The sequence below is a fragment of the Chlamydomonas reinhardtii genome, chromosome 2 (genome assembly GCF_000002595.2).
Source record: "Chlamydomonas reinhardtii strain CC-503 cw92 mt+ chromosome 2, whole genome shotgun sequence".
NCBI lineage: Eukaryota > Viridiplantae > Chlorophyta > Chlorophyceae > Chlamydomonadales > Chlamydomonadaceae > Chlamydomonas > Chlamydomonas reinhardtii.
In genome coordinates, this window is record NC_057005.1 from 9,196,715 (window position 1) to 9,217,037 (window position 20,323).

A 20,323-nucleotide genomic window follows, 5' to 3' on the forward strand; every position below is an offset into this window, starting at 1 on the left:
CCACCACCACCACCACCACCACCACCACCACCACCACCACCACCACCACCACCACCACCACCACCACCACCACCACCACCACCACCACCACCACCACCACCACCACCACCACCACCACCACCACCACCACCACCACCACCACCACCACCACCACCACCACCACCACCACCACCACCACCACCACCACCACCACCACCACCACCACCACCACCACCACCACCACCACCACCACCACCACCACCACCACCACCACCACCACCACCACCACCACCACCACCACCACCACCACCACCACCACCACCACCACCACCACCACCACCACCACCACCACCACCACCACCACCACCACCACCACCACCACCACCACCACCACCACCACCACCACCACCACCACCACCACCACCACCACCACCACCACCACCACCACCACCACCACCACCACCACCACCACCACCACCACCACCACCACCACCACCACCACCACCACCACCACCACCACCACCACCACCACCACCACCACCACCACCACCACCACCACCACCACCACCACCACCTCACGTGTGCGGGCCCACCAAACTCCCCTGATTGCCGACCACCACAACTGCGAACCCATCCCCCCCCCACACACACACTAAGTGCGTCTTGGACACTACTGCGTCATGCGCCAAAGCCAATCAAGCCACTGCTTACCGCAGCCTCACAATGCACGACGCCGAGAACCCCAGCCCAGAGGACAGGAGTGACATTAGCGCAAAGCAGAAAGGCACCACAGGTCAGAGGTCTGCAGGCCGCCGCACCCACTACACCAACAGTCCAGCACGCAGAAGTACCAACCACGTACATAGCCATGCGCAGGACTGCACCACCCTGCCTCCGGCTCACCAGGCAACGGCACGACTCGTCACCCAGCCCAACTCACCCTCCCCCCACCCCCCGGACATGCTGTTGGTCAGCTAGCTACGCACGTCACCGCCAAGGGTCACGCACCACTCACCTGTGCGACAAGCGCGGCGACCATTGTTGTGTGTGGTTACAAGGTGGTGAGCACGACGTGCATTCCTGTCCTTGTAGAAACCGAGGCCCGGGCCGGGGGCCCCTTATAACGCCTGCAGCACTTAAATATGCAGCTAGTTTGGTCCCCGAATGGAGGTGCTTCTGCTCCTGTGCTCCCAAATGGAATCTAGTAACGCGGACCAGCTCGCCCGCCTTCGCCCAGCCACATCCACCTCTCCGTTTCGAAGGAAGTCAACAAATTGGAACACCCTCACCGGCCAGTTCCACCGCCCACGTCGCAGCCTCCTGGACTCTGCACACCTCCTGCCTTGACATGCCGCGCCTGCGTGCTCCGTGCCCTGCTTGGCTGCGCCTACCGTATACGCACAATCGCCTGGAAGCCAAATACCGTGGGACACCATCGTCATATCAGGGCAGGGGATTGCGGAGAGGCATGAGCACACACCTTTCCTATCCGCTTCCCCGGCTGCCAACATCTGCAATATCCCGCTCCCGAGGGTGCCCCCCCGCGCCAAATCCCGCTGTGTGGGGTGCCCCCCGGCGCCGAATCCCGCTTCTGCGGCTGACCCCACCCAAGCTATCCCGCTGTTCCCGCCAGGAATTCCCCTTGGTACTGAAGACAGCGGGATTTCTCTGGGCAAAACCCTGCTGTGCCCGGGGTCGTCGCGAAATCCAGCAGAGCGTCTGCATCCCTCTGGTCGGTCGTAGTTTTGGGCTCTGTCCCAAACTATGCGGATGTTACAGAGGGGACAAAACTGTGGACCCGCTGTTAGAGATCGTAATACAGTTAGGCGGGCCCGATGGGTACGTGTGGGCACAGTCGGGCCAAAGTGCACTTGAGCGAGCACAAACTCACTTAATATGCTATTTACATATCCCGGGGCAAAGCACGATGCTCTGCCGATAGCAACTTCGCAGTTGCGGTCCCTCGAGCCGCCATCTTCCTAGCAACTGTCCTTTGCCGTGTCTTTTACTCAATGTTTGCCTGGCTGTACGGAGGGACGGACGCACGAAACGCTCGTGCACAACTGCTGCACATGCCGCTGCATTTCGCGAGCTCGGCGAGCGGGCAGGCCGCCCCAGGGCGTAAACCAGGAAGTCATAACATACATATGTCATACATAAGCATTAGACAAGGTTTGGTCGGTTGTACGGTGCGGCGTGTATGTGCACGCCCCTGAGGGAACTCGGGCAGGTGTCACGCTGCCCCCAAGCAACTGTTTTGTCCCCAAATTGCCACAAGCCTGCATACCGTTTTTGCATCTTTCTAGTGTTGCGGTGCCGCCCCGGTCCAGAACCGTGGTCCACTGACTGACACGTTCCAGGAAAGAAGACAGGCTCCAGCGGCGCGCGCGAGCACCCCTTGCGTTGTTGCACCCAGCACCGCCCTCTGTCCGCCAACACCACCCAGGAGCGCGAACCCACTGCTTGTTCTACCGGTACAGGCAGATTGGGCCAGTTGTCATCCCCTATTCGGGGTGAAGCGCTAGTGGTGTAGTAGCAGCATTTACGCCTCCCACGCGTAAGACTCGGGTGCAAATCCCGGCTAGCGCAACATATACTTTTTACACGGGGCCACAACGACGAGGCTTTGCAGGTTTCAGGCCTCCGCAACCCTCCTTTGGTGGCCTATGTCATATGCTGAGGTGTCCTGAGCCGGTGGGGGGCCGGCGCGGGGCGCGGGGGAGGTGTGGTGTGGGTGGGGGTGTGGGGGGGGGGTGCCGTGTGTGGGTGGAGGGCGGAGGGCCCCAGCTGGAGCCCCGATCCCCTGCACCCCTGCCCCCGCTGGCCCTGAGCCCTGACCCCTCTGTGGTACTCTGTGGCCCTGTCGCCTGTGACCAGTCTTGACCCTGTAACACTTGACCAGTGACCTTCTGGCACTGGACCGCACCCTGAACCCCATCGCGCATCCATAACCCCGTCGACCCCTGTTACCCTGTCACCTGTCACCCTTGTAACCCTGTACCTATCTGTCCCTGACGCTGTCCCTGCACCTCTGTCCCTGTATCTGTCCCTGGCTGGACTGGCCATGACGCTGAACCTGAACCTGAACCTGAACCGTGAACCTGAACCTGAACCTGAACCTGAACCTGAACCTGACCCTGAACCTGAACCTGAACCTGAACCTGAACCTGAACCCTGAACCTGAACCTGAACCTGAACCTGAACCCTGAACCTGAACCTGAACCCTGAACCTGAACCTGAACCCTGAACCTGAACCCTATACTCTGAGGCCCTAAGACCCTGACCCTGACCCTGACCCTGACCCTGACCCTGAACCCTATACTCTGTGGCCCTGAGACACTGACCCCGAGCCCTGACTCCAAGTCTGTACCCTGCACCCTCCAACTCTGAACCTTGGCCCGGCTGACCCTGTGCCCCTGTATCCCCGCCCAAAACCCACGACACGCAGCAGGGCTCAACCTGACCAGCGGGCCTTACACCAGATGACAGGCCAAGACCACCTGCCGGGGCGCGACCACCACCAAAGCCCGGCGCCTGCACCTGCGCCTGCACCTGCGCCTGCACCTGCACTCGAAAGCCCTGAACCTGGACCCCGCGCACACCTACTACCAGGGCCCCGAGCCTGCACCAAGCGCCTCGAAACCCCTGACCCCTGCGCGTCCAGGCGCTCGAAACCCTGAAGACCGCCAGGCCCTGAACCTGGACCCTGCGCACCTAAACCTGAACCTGCGCACCTACCACCAAAGCCCGGCGCCTGCACCTGCGCCTGCACCTGCACTCGAAAGCCCTGAACCTGGACCCCGCGCACACCTACTACCAGGGCCCCGAGCCTCCACCAAGCGCCTCGAAACCCCTGACCCCTGCGCGTCCAGGCGCTCGAAACCCTGAAGACCGCCAGGCCCTGAACCTGGACCCTGCGCACCTAAACCTGAACCTGCGCACCTACCACCAAAGCCCGGCGCCTGCACCTGCGCCTGCACCTGCACTCGAAAACCCTGAACCTGGACCCCGCGCACACCTACTACCAGGGCCCCGAGCCTCCACCAAGCGCCTCGAAACCCCTGACCCCCGCTGTTCAGGCCACCGCCGCTACCCCTGCAGCTCCCGCCGCTTGGCAGCTGGGACCTGCCCCTGCCCCTGCTCCTGCTCTGCAGCCGGCCGTTTGACACCCGCCGCGCCGGTGGGCACACTGGGGCCCGAGCTGTTGGGCGCCAACACCGGCGCCATACTGGGGAGCCTGATGCCATTTGCCGAGCTCCCAGCCACCGCTGTGGTGGGCGTGTCAAAGCGCTGGCAGAGGGGTGCGCCAGGACCAGGCGTGTTCATGACAGGAGCGGCAGTGGCCAACGTGCCACCACTGCTCCCACAACCGCCACCACTGCTGGGAATCGGCTGGGACCGGGGCGGGGACAGAGGTGCAGGGACAGCGTCAGGGACAGATAGGTACAGGGTTACAAGGGTGACAGGTGACAGGGTAACAGGGGTCGACGGGGTTATGGATGCGCGATGGGGTTCAGGGTGCGGTCCAGTGCCAGAAGGTCACTGGTCAAGTGTTACAGGGTCAAGACTGGTCACAGGCGACAGGGCCACAGAGTACCACAGAGGGGTCAGGGCTCAGGGCCAGCGGGGGCAGGGGTGCAGGGGATCGGGGCTCCAGCTGGGGCCCTCCGCCCTCCACCCACACACGGCACCCCCCCCCCCACACCCCCACCCACACCACACCTCCCCCGCGCCCCGCGCCGGCCCCCCACCGGCTCAGGACACCTCAGCATATGACATAGGCCACCAAAGGAGGGTTGCGGAGGCCTGAAACCTGCAAAGCCTCGTCGTTGTGGCCCCGTGTAAAAAGTATATGTTGCGCTAGCCGGGATTTGCACCCGAGTCTTACGCGTGGGAGGCGTAAATGCTGCTACTACACCACTAGCGCTTCACCCCGAATAGGGGATGACAACTGGCCCAATCTGCCTGTACCGGTAGAACAAGCAGTGGGTTCGCGCTCCTGGGTGGTGTTGGCGGACAGAGGGCGGTGCTGGGTGCAACAACGCAAGGGGTGCTCGCGCGCGCCGCTGGAGCCTGTCTTCTTTCCTGGAACGTGTCAGTCAGTGGACCACGGTTCTGGACCGGGGCGGCACCGCAACACTAGAAAGATGCAAAAACGGTATGCAGGCTTGTGGCAATTTGGGGACAAAACAGTTGCTTGGGGGCAGCGTGACACCTGCCCGGGTTAATGACGAGTGTTGCGGAACTAATGCGTACGCAGACCAGAGCGGAAGGCGGAGTGGGCTTGCAGGCGGCACCTGCCCGGGTAGGACCCCACCCTTCAGCACCCCGCTCCGCCAGCGCCACAGCGCCCGACACAGCCACGCCGCCGAAGCTTCCGGCCTGGGGGAAGCAGGTGGGTGCAGGCAGAGGGCGAGGGGAAGGCAGAGCGCGGCGAGGGGTTGGGGCGCGACGGGCGGCCCGCAATTGCAACAAGGACACGGGGCGAGGAAGCAGCGGGCTTGGGACGTAAGTTCCTAAATGCATGTATGCTATTTGTGCCGTTGGTACGAATAACATAGACTGTGCTCCCATATGGGCAACGCAAGCGTCGCGGCGAGCGTCACGGCCGGCTCTGCTTCCCATGGTGGTGAGCATGCTATCGAGCGGCGGCATCCTACCTGGAATCCCTTTTTCGCGATGTGCCACAGCAGATGTGCCACAGCAGGTGCGCTTGCGGAAAGCTGGGTGGCACAAAGTCGTCATCCGCGTGAGCGGCAGGCTTCGGAGTTGCAACCATGTCTGCTTTGCAGCTAAAGAGAGAAATCTATATGTGTTGTTGCTATCGTAAGGGTGCATTGTATGCACAAGGAAAGAGTTCGCTCCTTGTATTAGTGGGCTCGCGTTGGTTGATTCCGCCAGGCACTTTGTGGGGGAGTTCGAAGGAGGGCGGCACCCGTGCTAGGCGGCGTACGGGAGGAGAAGTGTAGCAAAGGGTAGAGGACTTCCTGCTGCAAGGATGGCCACGTGGCGACAGGATTCGCGCTGGAGTCGCGGATTCTGGGGGCTCCCGAGTGCTCCCGCGACATCTCTCGCGACATCTGGTCCGCTCCGCCAGGGAAAGACGACTCATGCCGTGCATAGGTTCAACCCACCAGCAAGACGCAATTGACAGTGCATCGTGAGGGGATAAGGGGGGACTGGGCCTCGAGCACCACGCAGGGCAGGGGAGGGCTCCCCTGACGTAGGGTTTCGTGCCATGAGTCTGCGATGCTCTGCACTGAGCGACCCGAGCATGCAGCGCCAGCAGACGGCACAAAGTCTGGAAACCCAACACGCGTCACAAGATACGAGAGCCCGAAGACGTGTCTGGCATCTGGCGTCAAAGACGCTGAAAGTCCAGCCCGAAAGTGCCCGAAGGCCAACGCAGGGCCATGCCCCAACTTCTATGTCCGAAGACGTGGCGTGCGCCAGGAAGCGCAAATTGTGTGAAGCAAGCGCCTGAACCTGACTGAACCCCCAACGCACCACTCAACCCGCATCCCGAACCCCGACCCTGCACCGCTGACCCTGGCCCTGTACCCTGACCCTGCATCCCAGCTCAGCCTGCGTGATGCCTTGCATAGGACCCACACCTGGCTCGGCGTGTACCCAGGGGGGGGGTAAGAATGCCGCAGACATACCCCACCCTTCAAATTGAAAGAGCTTGACGAGAGCGTTCAGAATCCGCTTTCAGAATTTTGATCAGGGTAGTAATTGCGGAGATATGGGCCCCCAAAGTTCAGGGTCGGTCGTCGGTCCCCACGGTCCCCAAGGTTTCGTCACGGTGTGCCGGAAACTTTCGTCTGGGCCTCATAAGACAGCCGGGCAAGCCCAGACCGTTGCCCAAAGCATGTAATGGATGCTTTTTACGGCTGGGAAACGTCAGGAGCCTACCAGAAGACGAAGGGCTACCGCTCGTCAACACATGTTGGGTTGGGATGTTGGGGTGCGACATGTCTCGCCTGACCAGAACGTGCCACAAGTCGCGGACCGGTGCTTGCGCGCCGGAGGAAAACGCATGTGTATGTCCCATGCGTAGGTAAGTCTCGTAAGCGTGCTTTACACGGGTGCAACTGAACGGCCGCAAGATGTTCACAACATGTCGACAACATGGCTGTGGTCAAGACGCGCCCGACGAACTTTCCGTGTTTACATACTAATAGAGCTCGCTGAAAGCAGTCGTTTGACACCATCCTGGAAGAAAACAGAGGGGGTTTAGGGGGTGTACGGCACGGTACGGCACGGTCGGTCATCGGTCAGGGGGGTCCGGGAGGTTTTGCGGGGTGGGGTCTGGAACTATTGTTCGTACCCCCCCCCTGGTGTACCTGCGCAATGCCTGCGCTCGGCGTGTCCTGCGCAATTGTCCCTCGCGAACCTGAAAGTCCACCCTCGTCAACCACGCGATGTAATTGGCCGTGTCCTCGTCCTCGTCGCGGGCTTTTACGGCCTTGCTTAGCTAGTACGTGCTGCAACAGCGCTGCAGCGCGGCGTGAAGCACAGCACATAGCTCTGAACCGAAGTTTCTCTAGCGGGTGATGGGACTGCTCGACGAGCTACGCATAGAAGTCGCGCATCCGGCATAACGTGCGCCTGCTTCGTGCGCGCAGCTTTTTTGGGAGCTATGGTGTTCCTTCCCATGGGCACCCTCACTCTCGCGTTCCTCAGCGTCATAACAATGGGGTGTGGGTTGGGCTTTGTTTTCGTCGGCCTCCCGACATACGAGTAATCGTCACGTTTGTCCATTGTGCGTAGGTAAAACTTATAGGTGTCGGTCAGAAGAGCGAAGCCGGCGGGACCAAAAAGGGCCGGCCGACCAATCTTCCAATCGATCGCTGGTGCCGTGGCCTTTGCGCTTACTTTGTAGCTTTTCTCAGATTGTGATACTGCATTCCAGGCACTGCCTCATCAAGTGACACTTTACGCCTTCACGCTGTAGCCCGCTAAGCCGACCTCCGGGACTGTATGTCGCAACTGCGCGTGGTCGCCGCGCTCGCCGCGTTGTGGGTCGATCGCACCCCAAACTTGCACTTTGATAAGCAATCTAGGCACCAGAGACTGCGTCAAGCAGGTGCGCCGCGTAGTTGAGCTCGCTCGCTCGTTTTGGCGCGATGGTGTCGATTTACAGCGCGCAGCCTTCGAACGGCGCGCCCGCTGCAATGTACATCTTAACCGGACAAGGTGGGTGGACACGGAGCCCGTCCGAGCCTGTCCGAGGTGCGTGTGCTGAACCTCTCGTGGTTTTGCGCGCGCGCTCGCTTGGTTTTGCCAGGTTTTGCTGGGCGGACCCAGCCACCGCGGCTGACGCACATTACGCACATTATGCACGCTTTTCGTCCCCGTAGTGATGGCCGACGCCGGTGATGAGGCGCGCCCAGCCAGTTGGCCGGCGCGTTCACGCACGACACTCGGGTGTTCATGTGTTGAGCATTTTTTCGGAGGTTGATATAGCTGCGGCCAGCTGCCAAGGCGAAGCGCGGCTTGCAAGGCAGCAGCCGGCGGCAGGAGCGGCGGCAGTTACGGCCCAGTGGCCCGTGCTGTGAGTGATGCTACCCTAGCCCATCTGAGATCTGCCGCTGCACCGCAGCCACGTGCTGCGGGCGCTGCCGCTGGTGGTGATTATGATGATGGCTGGATGCTGGAGGACGTTGGGGATATGCGCACCTGCACGGACACTCTCGGCGGCAATACCGACCGCAGCACCAAATCCCCAACATCCTCCAGCCTCCAGCAGCCATCGTCATAATGACCACCAGCGGCAGCGCCCGCGGCAGCGCCCCCAGCAACGGATCTCAGGCGGGCTAGCATAGCGTCACTCACAGTACAGGCCACTGGGCCGTAACTGCCGCCGCTCCCGCCGCCGGCTGCTGCCTTGCTGCTGCTGCTGCTAGCGCTTCGCCTTGGCGGCTGGCCAGGGCATATCGGCCTCCTAAACATGTTCAGCAAATGGACACCTGAGTGTCGGGAACTACGGGAACGCGCTGACCAGCTTGCTGGGCGCCCATCATCACCGGCGTCGGCCATCACTATGGGGGCAGGAAGCGTGCAGTATGTGAGTAATGTGCGTCAGCCGCAGTGGCTGGGTCCGCCCATCAAAATCAAGCAAGCACGCGCGCGCAACCACGAGAGCCTCACCAAACGGTGCACACGCACCTCGGACAGGCTCCGACAGGCTCCGTGTCCACCACCTTGCCCTGATTAGACGTACATTGCAGCGGGCGCGGCGTTAGAAGGTTGGGAAAACGTCGGTTCAATCAGCTGGTAGCTGAGCTCGAGGAGGAGCTATGGGCGGTGCTTGACGCAGTGCTGCAGCACTTGGGCGTGCACGCTAGTGCCACTGACGGTGATGGCCTGGAGGGCCATGGGGGTCCGTGGCTGGACTCGGAATTGTCACGGATGGACTTCCAGCGCAAGCAGGTGCGTGGGGGCATGGCTGGGGACAGGGTGGCTGGCGAGGGGGGGGGGAGGAGAGGGGGAGGGGGTGCGTTTCGCTTTGACTGGGCCCAAAGCAAAGCAATAGAAAGGGGGACAGGGCGGGTGTGTGTGCTAATGTATGGGAGAGACAGAACGGAGAGAGTGCGCGTGTGATGTTGGCAGGTGTGTGTTTCCCGTGCATTCCTGGCATGTCCCCCCCCTTTACACAACCCTGCCTCCCCACGCACCGACCGGCGCCCTTCCGGCGCCCTTCACGCCACCCGCCCCCTCAGGACCAACCCCCATCAATGCTGGATTGCTACCCAGCCCCCGCCGCACGCCACCCGCCAGACGACCCGTGCTGTGCACCGCGGCCAGGCAGGCAGCAGCCGGTGGCAGCAGCGCGCACAGCGCTGCCCACTGGGCCGCCGCTGCTGCCTGCTGCCGCCGCCGCACCGCCACATTTGCAGCACTGTGGCAGGCGGACCCACCGTTTGCACCAGCCACCATCACTGCTTCTCAGGCATTACTGCCGCAACTGCTGGCGTTCACAAACCGCGCCCCACTGCCACGCGCAACCCAAGTAGCTATGTGTACGTGCTCAATGCACATATATACCTGCGTGCGATGTGCCAGCGAGCACCAACAACAGCAGCGGCGGTGGCAATAGTGGAAGCGTCGGTGGCGGCAGCAGTGTTGGCGGCAGCAGCGTTGGCGGCAGCGACAGTGGATGGTCGCAGTGGCGGCGGCGGCGGTGGCGGTGGTGGCAGTGTTGGTGGCGGCGGCAGCGGCGGGGGCTATGTGAAGACGGCGCTGCTACAGCGCACATGGTAAGTCTGACGAAGCACACTCGTTACAGGGACATGAAGGGTTTGCTGGATGTGGCACAGAAATCAGGTGCCACAGGGCCAGAGAGCAGCATGGGCAAGTTTGTGCGAGCTTATATGCCTTGCTTGGTGGCCTTTGCCGGCTGTCCCTCCATCTTTTGATGCCACCCAAGTCTATTGCTCACTCTGCCTGCCAATCCGTGCCATGTGTGACGGCCATTCCCTAAATGCCCTTCCCAAAACAGAAACGAGAAGCGCCACGCATTCAACGGTGTTGACTTTGTCACTGCCTGCTCTGGGTCCAGCGGCAGTCACCTGCTGCAAGAGTGGGCTAAAACGCGTCATCATACAGCTGTGTCAACAGTTCAGCCATGCAAGCACCTGCAATGGGGTACACAGGCCGCACGCAGACGCGCTGGCCTTCTCTACCTGCATCCGGCTGGCGGAGATGCTGCATGGCAAGCAGGAGGTGGAGCTGCGCCTGTTTGGTGAGACAAATGAGTGAGGGAGAATAGAATCTGGGCTTTGGCCGGGCTCCCATCCGTGCGATAGGTCGTGACACGTACAATTGCACCCATCCAGAGCCTCCTGTCTACTCGCTCCTACATCTCGTTTCTGCCGGTCCTTTTACTGCATACAGTTCACCCTGCGCGCGGGCCAGTCCTACACGCTGTGCCGGGCTGGGGCCGGGCGGGCTGTGATCGACCTGGAGGTCCCTGGATATGGCACCTTCGAGGTTGTGGTCACACACTCAGTCCGGGGACCTCGGCCCAGTTGCTGGTGCTATGCTCTGACTACCCGACAAGCAAGCTTGGGGCCGCCCCCCACCTTGCTCCTGCGGTAGTCAGAACAGAGCACTAGCGACTGGGCCGAGGTAACCCGCACTGAGTGCGTGACCACAACCTCGAAGGTGCCATATCCAGGGACCTCCAGGTCGATCACAGCCCGCCCGGCCCCAGCGCGGCAACACCAGCAACTGGGCCGAGGTGCGTGTGCAACTGTGCACCTACCAAGCCCGGGGCCAGGGGTCAGGGGGTCAGGATGCACAGGGGCAGGCTTGGGCTGAGTAGGTACAGGGGACAGGATCAGGCTCAAGGTCAGGGGCCAGGGGTCGGGTCAGGGGGCCCTCAGAGTCAGGGGTCAGGGGAGTCAGGGGGTCAGGGTGCGCGATGGGGTTCATGATGCGTGATGGGGTTCATGATGTGGTCCAGTGTCACAGGGTCACTGGTCAAGTGTCACAAGGTCACTGGTCACAGGCGACAGGCGACAGGGCCACAGAGTACACAGGTCAGGGTCAGGGTCAGGGGTCAGGTGGGCAGGCGGGCAGGCGGGCAGGCGGGCAGGCGGGCAGGCGGGCAGGCGGGCAGGCGGGCAGGCGGGCAGGCGGGCAGGCGGGCAGGGGGCAGGGGTACAGGGTCAGGGTGCCGGGTCGGGGCTCATAGGGCCCTCCACCCACACCGCACCTCCACCACGCACCCACCCCTCCCCCACCCACACCGCATCTCCCCCACGCCCCGCCCCCCCCCCCCCCCCAGCGACTCAGGACACCTAAATGCAAGGCATAGGCTACCAAACAAGGGTTACGGAGGCAGTGATGCAGCCTAAACAAGCAAAAGCTGACCCTGACCCTGTACCCTGACTCTATTCTTTTCTGGTTTAGCTCCTGCCCCTGCACCCTACCCCTGCCCTGGCCTGACTGACCCTGTGCGCTGTGCAGGGGCAGGGGCTACGCCAGTTGTGCTGTTGTGCGCGCCATGGAGCCTGGGCGGCGACATTAATCGCCGGCGCTGCTCGCCCTGCTGCGCCACGACGCCTCGGCCCCCCCCATAAGTATTATCGCTTGCAACTAACGCCTCTGCCTGTGCTTCGCTAATTTAGCTTGGTTTGGTTTAAATTGGGCTGCGCTGGTATGTACAACCCCCACCCAGTCCGTCCAGCCATGCCCCGCACCTGCACGAAACTGCAGCGCAACAACAGAGGGTCCTGCCACGGACCCCAACAATCCTCAAGGCCATCGCCGGCGGCAGCGGTACCAGCAGCAGTGCCAGCGGCACGCGATGGTGATGCGGCGGCGGCAGGTGGCAGTGGCCTAGCAGCGGGCGGCGCTGTGTGCTGCTGGGCTGGGCGCCGGTGGATTCACTGCTGGCTGCAGTGTACGGCGAGGGTGTGGCGCGTGGCATGCTGGGGCTGGGGAGCGGTCCAGCTCTGCGGCTGGCAGGGCAGCCCATCTCTGACAATACTCAAAGGCACGGTATCTGGGACTAGCCTATGGCCCTGAACTTGCTTGTGCCGCCTGCGGAGAGACGCTATGTGAGGCGGCGTGGCATGCTATGTACATGCTCCAATAGATTAAACGCGGCGGGGGCAGCGGGACGAAGACACACCAAGGATTTTCTCCCTGGACACATGCATTTGTTTTGAGGTGCAATTCCGCTCTATCCTAGCTAGCATGTGGTTGTGAAGTGTGGGGACCCCACGCATTAGCGGAAATGCTGGACACCGCGGCGGCGTGATAGCATTAATCTAGGGCAAGGACCGTTTGAAGCATGCCTGAGAGATGAGGCTGGCAAACTACAAGCGCAGTATGGTACATGGGGATGACAGTGAGCACGAAGCATCTATTGCATTGCCTGCTGTTCACCGCATTAGTGCAACGACCACTCCATTTCGTTTTTGCCAAGCAATGCATTACAACAGGATTGCTGGACATAAGGATGGTCTCGCACACGATGCACTAGTTGATGAAGTACAAGACACGTTTGTACATCCAGATGGAGATGTGTGATGCGCTCACCTTTTTCGCTTTATCTCAGCGCACGGCATAGACATATGGCAAGGCCGTATGCACATGATCAGGCGAGAAAGCGAGGACAGCCGAGCAGGTAGCCCGCTGCCTGAAGGGCAAATAGTATCCGCCTTCCGAGAGAGTCTAATGAAGGCGTGGAAGCATGAGCGGCTGCAGTCTGAGCCAAGCACGTTCCCATCTATCAGATAAGCAAGTACAGATGAACAAGTACAAGCATTGGATGGGGCTGTGTGCGGAACGAGCGGCACCATTGACTATGCAAGAGCACAGCAGAGCATTTAGACAAGTTGCACATCACAAGACCTTGATGAGGTTACACCAATGCTGCTGGCCGCTCAGCGCCTATGGACGACCTAGGGAGGAGAGGATCCGCCCGTTATGTGTTGCAAATAAAGTTGACGATAAGAATCATGTGCTTATGCAGTGTACGGCCTACAACCAGTTGTGTGCGGGTAGTGAGATCGACTTTGCAGGCGGGATGCAGGCCGTTATGCAGAATACGGACCCAGCCAGGTTAGCCGCGTTACTAGATTCCATTTGAGAGCACAGGGGCAGAAGCACCCCCATTCGGGGACCAAACTAGCTGCATATGTAAGTGTTGCCGGCGTTATAAGTTATAAGGGCCCCCGGGCCTGGGCCTCGGTTTCTAAAGGGACAGGAATGCACGTCGTGCTCACCACCTCACAACCCCATACAACACAAAAAAAGTGTGGCGCGCCAGGGGTCAGGGGGTGGTGGACCCACGGGGGTGAAGAGCAGGGGAGTCGCAGTTGGAGGCAGGTGTGAAGATATCAGGGAGGGGGCGTCTATGCTGTGTAGACGCCGCGGGCCTGAGGATATCTACAAGATACGGGCACTGCATACGGCACTGCATATGGCACATGTGATGGCTCCTATCACCATCACCCTCCCTGCTTATCATCAGGGCTTGCATCTTCGGGGAGCGGCAAAAAGCAGGCCCAAATGTAGGCCCTCGGGCGAAAAGATTGGGCGATTCCGGGGGTGCATTCTCGCCGCGTTGGGGCTGCATACGGTCCCCGAATCTCACCAACTACCTCTTTCCGGTAGTTGAGGGACCCAAACGCAAAAACTAGGCATTTTTTTGGCGAGAACGTGGTTAGGGCCCTTCTTGCCTGCGGCGGCGGCCCCCCCTGGAAGATGCAAGCCCTACTTATCATCTGCGGGGTCTGGGTGTCAGCTGCACCCTACGGCCCCCCACCAACCTGCCTGAACGCTGTCCCATCGCACTCCCCTGCTTATCATCCCTGTTTGGCACGGGCGTTCGCGTAGGCAGGTCGCCATCTGTCCTGGCTAGGGTAAGGTGATACAGCATTCTCCAGAACCTGTTGCCTGGGACGCTGATGTAAGGGTAAGGTGGGGGAACCTTCTCGGGTAGAGAGCGTCGAGCGCAGCCTGCGCAGGAGCGCACGGGAGGGTCAGGGGGGGGGGGGGGGGGACCGATCGCGGCGTGGGGGACGAGTGGACTTCGCGAGCTCTATGCTTCTGTCTATGTGCCAAGGGATCATAATCAGTAACAAGTACTTGCATCATTGCATCCTGGACATCTAGCAAAGCCGTCTCTGTTGCGTTTGCAACATTCCCCTGGGTGTTGCCACTCTGCTTGCTGCTTCCATTATCATAGCACCTGGTACGGAAGGCAACTATGGCGTTTATCAGTGCCAAACACGGTTGCAGAGGTTTGGCTGGAGGGGCTCGAAATGTGCCAAGGTGAGGCCTTCTCATAATGCAAATGCTAGCATGAGATGTTCGGGATTCGCTTGAAGCGTTGACACCCCTAATTACTGTTACAGTATTATCAGGTATGGAGTTTTCGTTTCGTGCCCGTCCCAGCTGTTTCCCGACACAGAAATCTCCTGCGGACATTATTCTTAGCACAATACATACGTCGGTACAGCAAACCCATCTGAGTAACGCATCTGCAATGTGGTCGGCGTAGGCTGCGCGAACGTGTGGCGCGCTCAGCACCCACCGCTGGCACGACCACCGGTCATCGCGTTGCCTGGGTGCATCCAGTTCGCGCCGCCGCGGCGGACGACCAAGGTGTGGCTGCAGGTGAGAGCTGGGCAGTGTGTCTGGGAGAGACAGGGACACCGAGCACACAGTAGTCGGTTGAGCGAAGTTGGAAGGCTGTGCACTCCAGCCGGGGTTGGTTGTGCACCAGTGACGATTGTGGTTGGAAGCGAGGCTGTGATGGAGACCCAGATGAATGGGCAGGCATGTGTCGTGGGGCGGCATATAGGCGGACGGCGTTAAGCGCCCCAAATGTGCAACGCTTGTGTACGAGGTGGCATGCAGGTCACCTGGCCAGCCCTGGCCCACCAGACAAGCACCTCCCCTCCCCCACACCCGTGCTCCTTGTGTTTTACCCTTCACGACCACAGAGACTCAGCGGTCGCCCGCGTCTGAGCCTGCCCCGGAGCCCGCGCTGGACGCGCCTGCGGCTGCTGCCCCCGCTGCCGCCAACACCGTGTTGAGCACCAGCTCCAGCACTTCCGCCAATGGTGGCGGCGGCGGCCAGGAGGCATGGCAGCCGTCAGCTGTGCGCACAGCCCGGCGTGTTGAACGACTCAAGGTGGGTGGGCTGAGGGTGGACACGGGGCCAACTTCTAGGGGTTGTGCGTTTGGCTGTGAGCAGTACGACCATTACTGAGGTGCAAAGCGGTTTTCCAAAGGCTCTGGCGATGCACCATCTGCCCAGGCGCTACATATTTGCGACGGAGCGGGGTACTGGCACAGTGCACAAGCACCTGAATCCAGACATCCCGCCCCTGACCGCTTCCTCCTCTGCGTGTTCTTCCCTCATCCAGGTCTCGCTGCTCGCGGCGCTGTCGTCTCTGGATCGCGGCCTGGCTGCTAATGTGAGTGCGCCTGGATGTCGCGCCGGGTCCGTTTTGGCGGGCGGGGGCTTGAGAGTAATGACAATGCTTACCATAGCTGCCACCTTAGTTGCAACGATTGCAGCTGAGCCGGGGCCAGCGGGTGCCAGGCGTGGGCTCGGGCCACATGCTGTCATGATGTCCGATCAGCACGATACCCTCCCAAACAGATGCTTGGGAGGCTGAGGCCATGTCCTGCCGTCCCTCACCACGTCTTTGACCCATGCACTCCTCCCGCTGCCCGCATGCCCAGGCGCGTGAGGCGGCCGAGGTGGACGAGCTGTGCAGCCAGCTGGAGGGGCTGGGTGGGCCGGTGGCGCTGGCTGCACCGGCCGCAGGGGGGCAGCAGGGCTCCGCCGCCGCCTCTTCCTCGTCTGGCTCCAGCGCCCCCTCGGACCTTCTGGCGGGCACATGGCGGCTGGTGTACAGCAGCGGCTTCAACAGCGGTGAGGTTGCTCCCTGATGTTTGGGGGCGGGGCGGAGGAGAGACTAAATACTGTGATGGGGGAGTTGCAGGAGTGTACCACAGTTCCGCGGGCGCCTGCTGCTCCCTACCCTCCCTAGGTGGGATATGATTCTCTGGACGTAGCACACCGCTGACCCGCCATGCCAGTGAACGGTCCCTTTCTCAAGCCACATCTGCATCTGCCGGTCCCCTAGCCTGCCAGTCCTTGGATGTCTTGGCCTCGCGCGCAACGCCATGACACATCGGGCCCACGTAGCTACCTAGGAGTAGCCATGACTCATGACAAACCGCAACCCCCACGACCTACGCTGCAGGCAGCCTGGGTGGGCGCCGGCCAGGGCCTCCCGCCGCGGGGTTCCCAGCCACCCTGGGCCAGGTGTACCAGGTGTGTGTGCAGGGGGGAGGGGGCGGGGGAGGGGGCTAGGTAGGAGGGCGGGTGGGTTAGGCACTGCGGCCGACAACCCCATACCATATGGGGAAAACATAAGGAAGGTGATGGCGTGGAGTGCACATGGTGGAGTATATAAGGAGTGATGAGACAACGCACTGTGGTTGCTGGCGGCAATGGCGAGGTCAGTCATCCCAGTGGGAGCCCTGAGCCCGCCGGGCTGTCAACCTTGGTGGCAGCTGAGCGCGTTTCGGCATTAAGCACCTGTCACCGAGCAAGAAATCTTCCCACTGAAATACACCGAACAACGCTATGAGCAGCAGCAGCGCCTGTCGCCCACTGTTGAGGGGAAGTTTCCAAGCTTCGACTCCACACTGTTCCTCTCATCCCCCGCGCCCCCGTAACCCTCCCTCCCTCTGCACCCCTCCCTCCCTCCCCCTGCCTCCCCCCCCAGCGTATCGACCCCTCCACCTCCAAGCTCGACAACATTGTGGAGCTGTTGCTGAGCCCTCCGCCCCCGCTGGCGGCCCTGGGCAGCCTGGGCGGACTGCTGGGCGAGGGGCTGGGTGGCCTGGCCGGTGCGCTGCCACAGGGCCCACTGCGGGATGCGGTGGCGCCGCTGGCGGGTGCGCTGGCGGGCAGCGCGCGGGTGCCGGCGCCGGACGCGGAGCGCGAGTCTCCGGCTGCGCGGCTGACGCTACGGCATGACTATGAGGTGGGTGGGCAGCGTGGGTTACGCAGCTGGGGTGGGTACTTTTTGGGTCGTTGTAGGGCTTGTACCCACGTGATGCACCCAGGCCTGCACTTAAGATTACCAGGGTTGGCTGAAATGCTAGACAGCCAACCCCATCTAGTGCTACACATCAGGTCAATGTCCGCATGCCAGGGATAAACGGTAGGGTACATTGGGAAATCTGTCAGTTTGCAAGGCCCACGATGTAACCAAGTGCAGGCGCAGTAGGGTCGGGCGCAGGGTGTGCCTCAACAAGGGCCGGCCTTGGCATTGGTTTGCGCCAGTACTTCTGGCGCTAGCGGGGGGCTGGGCCAGCAACACATGTTGCTCAGGGGCGCACACGGTTGGGCCATGGGTGTGTACAGGACCCGGGACATGACTGGACATGGGAGCATGGTTGGGGGCGTCATGCAAGGCGTGTTGGAAGTAGCAAGCTGGGCGCTTTGAGCTTTGGCACCTAGCAGTGCGGAACTTGTGGACGAGTCTCTTCAAAACCCCCTCATAGATCATGGCTACTCCCACGTGTGCCGTGCAGTGACCTCGTATATGCATTACAGTGTACCCTGAAGCGTGTGCAAGTTTGCTGCATTGCAGCATTTGCAGGACATGTCTGGACACGGCACCCTGAGCTGTCCCCACCTCCCCTCCCACCCAACCCTGGGACGCGCTCCTTCCCTGCTGTGCCCCAGGTCACGCCCCCCTGCGGTGTGCGCATCTGCTACGAGGAGACGTATGGCGAGCTGGTGGGCTCCGACCTGTTCGCGCCCCTGCCGCGACTGGAGGCGCCGCAGCTGCCGGAGCCGCTGCGGCCGCCCAAGTTCCTGAGGTGCGGGTCTAGCTGCTGATGAGGGTGACCTGTTCCGCGGGGGCTGTACAGAACAGAAACTGCTGTGCGTGTACCAAGCCGGTGGATGTTCGTAATCGTATCCTTGCCATAATTAAAGAGGGACGCTCAGCAGTGCCCTGTCGCAAGAGCTGAAGGATTGCAGTCATGTACCTGCTCCGGCTTCAAACTAACAGCCGATGGCAATGGCGTGGGCCCCATGCTGGGCGTGCCCGCGCCACACCAAGTCTGCCCGTACTTCTGCCCACCGTACTTCTGCCCATCACCTCCACCCCCTCCAAACCCGACCCGCCTCCCCTGCTGCAGGTCCGCCTCCTTTGACGTGACGTACCTGGACTCCACCGGGCTGCGCATCACCCGCGGCGACCGCGGTGAGCTGCGGGTGTACCTGCGCGACAGCGACCCCGCGCCCAGCGGCGGCGGCAGGGGGGGCGGCGGCGGCAGCAGGGCGGCCATGGACCTGGACTACGACGACTGATGATGGACTTATGGGGGTGGGGGGGCTGGGTGATGGGCTGGGCTGTGGGACAGGAGAATTATGTTGTTGTTGTGTGTGGGTACAAGGTGGTGAGCACGATATGCAGTCCTGTCCCTGATACGTATGGCATCGAGTGGGGGGGGGTCTCGTGTCATCCCATTTGCAAGAAGGAACCAGAGACATAAGGAGTAGGACGAGACACGTGATGCAAACACTGTGGTACGTAGTGCTTGTGTGCGATGGCGACAGTAGTGCTCGTGTGGGACGGCGACAGCAATGCTTGTATGGGACGGCGATGGTGAACCGTAGTTAGCCTGCACACGCAGGCAAGATGTCGCTACTGCTGCTGCTACCATTGCCACCCTCCAATTAGGGTGCTGCAGCAAGCGAAGGGGAGTGCTATGGGTTCAGGTCTAGCATGGGCTCTTGGTTGATGATGAAGGGGATATTGGTCAGGTCGCAGATGACTGGACGAGCACCAGCGTGGACAGCTTCTTGAGCAGGGGTGGTATGCCGGAGGAGGCGTGCCGGGTGAGGACACCTGGGGACGGGCGGGTGGATGGGCAAGGTGGGTGCGCAGGTTATGGCTGTTAAACATTTCTCTTGGCTCCTTACTGCTAGGGGTGTTTTCAGTGCTCGTATCTTCCTTCTTTTTGACAGAAATTTGCCCAAAAAAGCCTCCGGCGGAAGAAATTTTGTATTCTTGAGGCCAAAAATCTGTCAAAACGCTTCAGGTTTTGGGGGGTCTTTCTGAGAATCGCAGAAGACATTTTAGGGCGTTTCTGTCACTTTTCCGGGCCCAAGGCAAGGGTGACTGAGGTTCCCCAGGATAACCTACGGCCGTGTCCTGCTGGCACCATGGGGACACACCACGATAGGCCAGCCTTCTACCAGAGGAGTCATGCCGTGGGTGAGTGAGTATGATTAGCGTGGGTGAGGGCATTCCCAGGGCCTGTTTACGATCCTGTTAGGCCGCTTGCGATCCTGTTAGGCAGCTTGCGCTAGCGGTGCTTTCCGCATGGTGCAGCTATACTGCCTGGCACTTTGAGCAGTTTGGGGTATGAGTTTGGCGTGTGTAGTTAGCTAGAGATGCGCACTTGCCCGCGGCAACCCGCAAGTCGCGCACCCTTACACCAACTCGTCCATCCAAACCACACGTGAAGCCCCAGGTCGGGCCGCAACACGGACAAACATCACACGTACAGGCGAAACCTGCGTACCCCAAATATCCAACACTCCCCTTGGACCGAACTGGGTCCACAGCTATTCACCGCCTGACCGCTAATTGGCAACAGAGAGAACAGCATAGGCCAATTATTGGCCGTGGAGAAGGAGTTGCCTCGCCCTCAATCTGAGCACTGTCTGGTGTCTCTGCAAGGCACTGCGCTAGGTCTAAGCATTGCTGCACCTTGGCAGAACCCAGCACGGTCCAATGCATGAACTAACCTCCGTGCTAACATACCGCCGCAGCGG

General features: G+C 61.2%; 3 protein-coding genes across 3 annotated transcripts in view; 1 reads left to right on the forward strand and 2 right to left on the reverse strand.

The window, feature by feature from the left end:
* Positions 1–1,141, reverse strand: part of CHLRE_02g143627v5 (uncharacterized protein) — a 2,066-nt gene extending 925 nt beyond the window's left edge. Inside the window, exons 1-2 of the mRNA XM_043060246.1 lie at positions 995–1,141; positions 1–601 (exon numbers count right to left, since the gene is read on the reverse strand). The exon at positions 1–601 is cut by the window's left edge and continues 726 nt beyond it. Coding sequence (XP_042927979.1) covers positions 1–601; positions 995–1,018 — 625 coding nt within the window. The 5' untranslated portion in view covers positions 1,019–1,141. The remainder of the gene's footprint in view (positions 602–994) is intronic.
* Positions 1,142–2,814: 1,673 nt separating this feature from the next.
* On the reverse strand, positions 2,815–5,810 carry CHLRE_02g143647v5 (uncharacterized protein). Its single transcript, XM_043060248.1, has 3 exons — positions 5,640–5,810; positions 5,297–5,361; positions 2,815–4,371 (listed from the first exon to the last, which is right to left on the reverse strand). The coding sequence occupies exon 3, from the start codon at positions 4,303–4,305 to the stop codon at positions 4,069–4,071; it is 237 nt and encodes a 78-aa protein (XP_042927980.1). The 5' UTR covers positions 4,306–4,371; positions 5,297–5,361; positions 5,640–5,810; the 3' UTR covers positions 2,815–4,068.
* Positions 5,811–14,570: 8,760 nt separating this feature from the next.
* On the forward strand, positions 14,571–19,942 carry CHLRE_02g143667v5 (uncharacterized protein). Its single transcript, XM_043060251.1, has 9 exons — positions 14,571–14,772; positions 15,002–15,117; positions 15,447–15,637; positions 15,873–15,923; positions 16,195–16,387; positions 16,722–16,792; positions 17,250–17,510; positions 18,218–18,354; positions 18,679–19,942. The coding sequence occupies exons 1-9, from the start codon at positions 14,708–14,710 to the stop codon at positions 18,848–18,850; spliced, it is 1,257 nt and encodes a 418-aa protein (XP_042927981.1). The 5' UTR covers positions 14,571–14,707; the 3' UTR covers positions 18,851–19,942.
* The last annotated feature ends 381 nt before the right edge of the window (positions 19,943–20,323 follow it).

Bases quoted from the DNA above. Each gene is read 5' to 3' on its own strand.
- CHLRE_02g143647v5 (XM_043060248.1), bottom strand. From the start codon at position 4,305: ATGAACACGCCTGGTCCTGGCGCACCCCTCTGCCAGCGCTTTGACACG.
- CHLRE_02g143667v5 (XM_043060251.1), top strand. From the start codon at position 14,708: ATGGCGTTTATCAGTGCCAAACACGGTTGCAGAGGTTTGGCTGGAGGG. The intron at 15,638-15,872 runs GTGGGTGGGCTG...TCCCTCATCCAG, and splicing joins GGCGTGTTGAACGACTCAAG to GTCTCGCTGCTCGCGGCGCT. The intron at 16,388-16,721 runs GTGAGGTTGCTC...CCTACGCTGCAG, and splicing joins CAGCAGCGGCTTCAACAGCG to GCAGCCTGGGTGGGCGCCGG.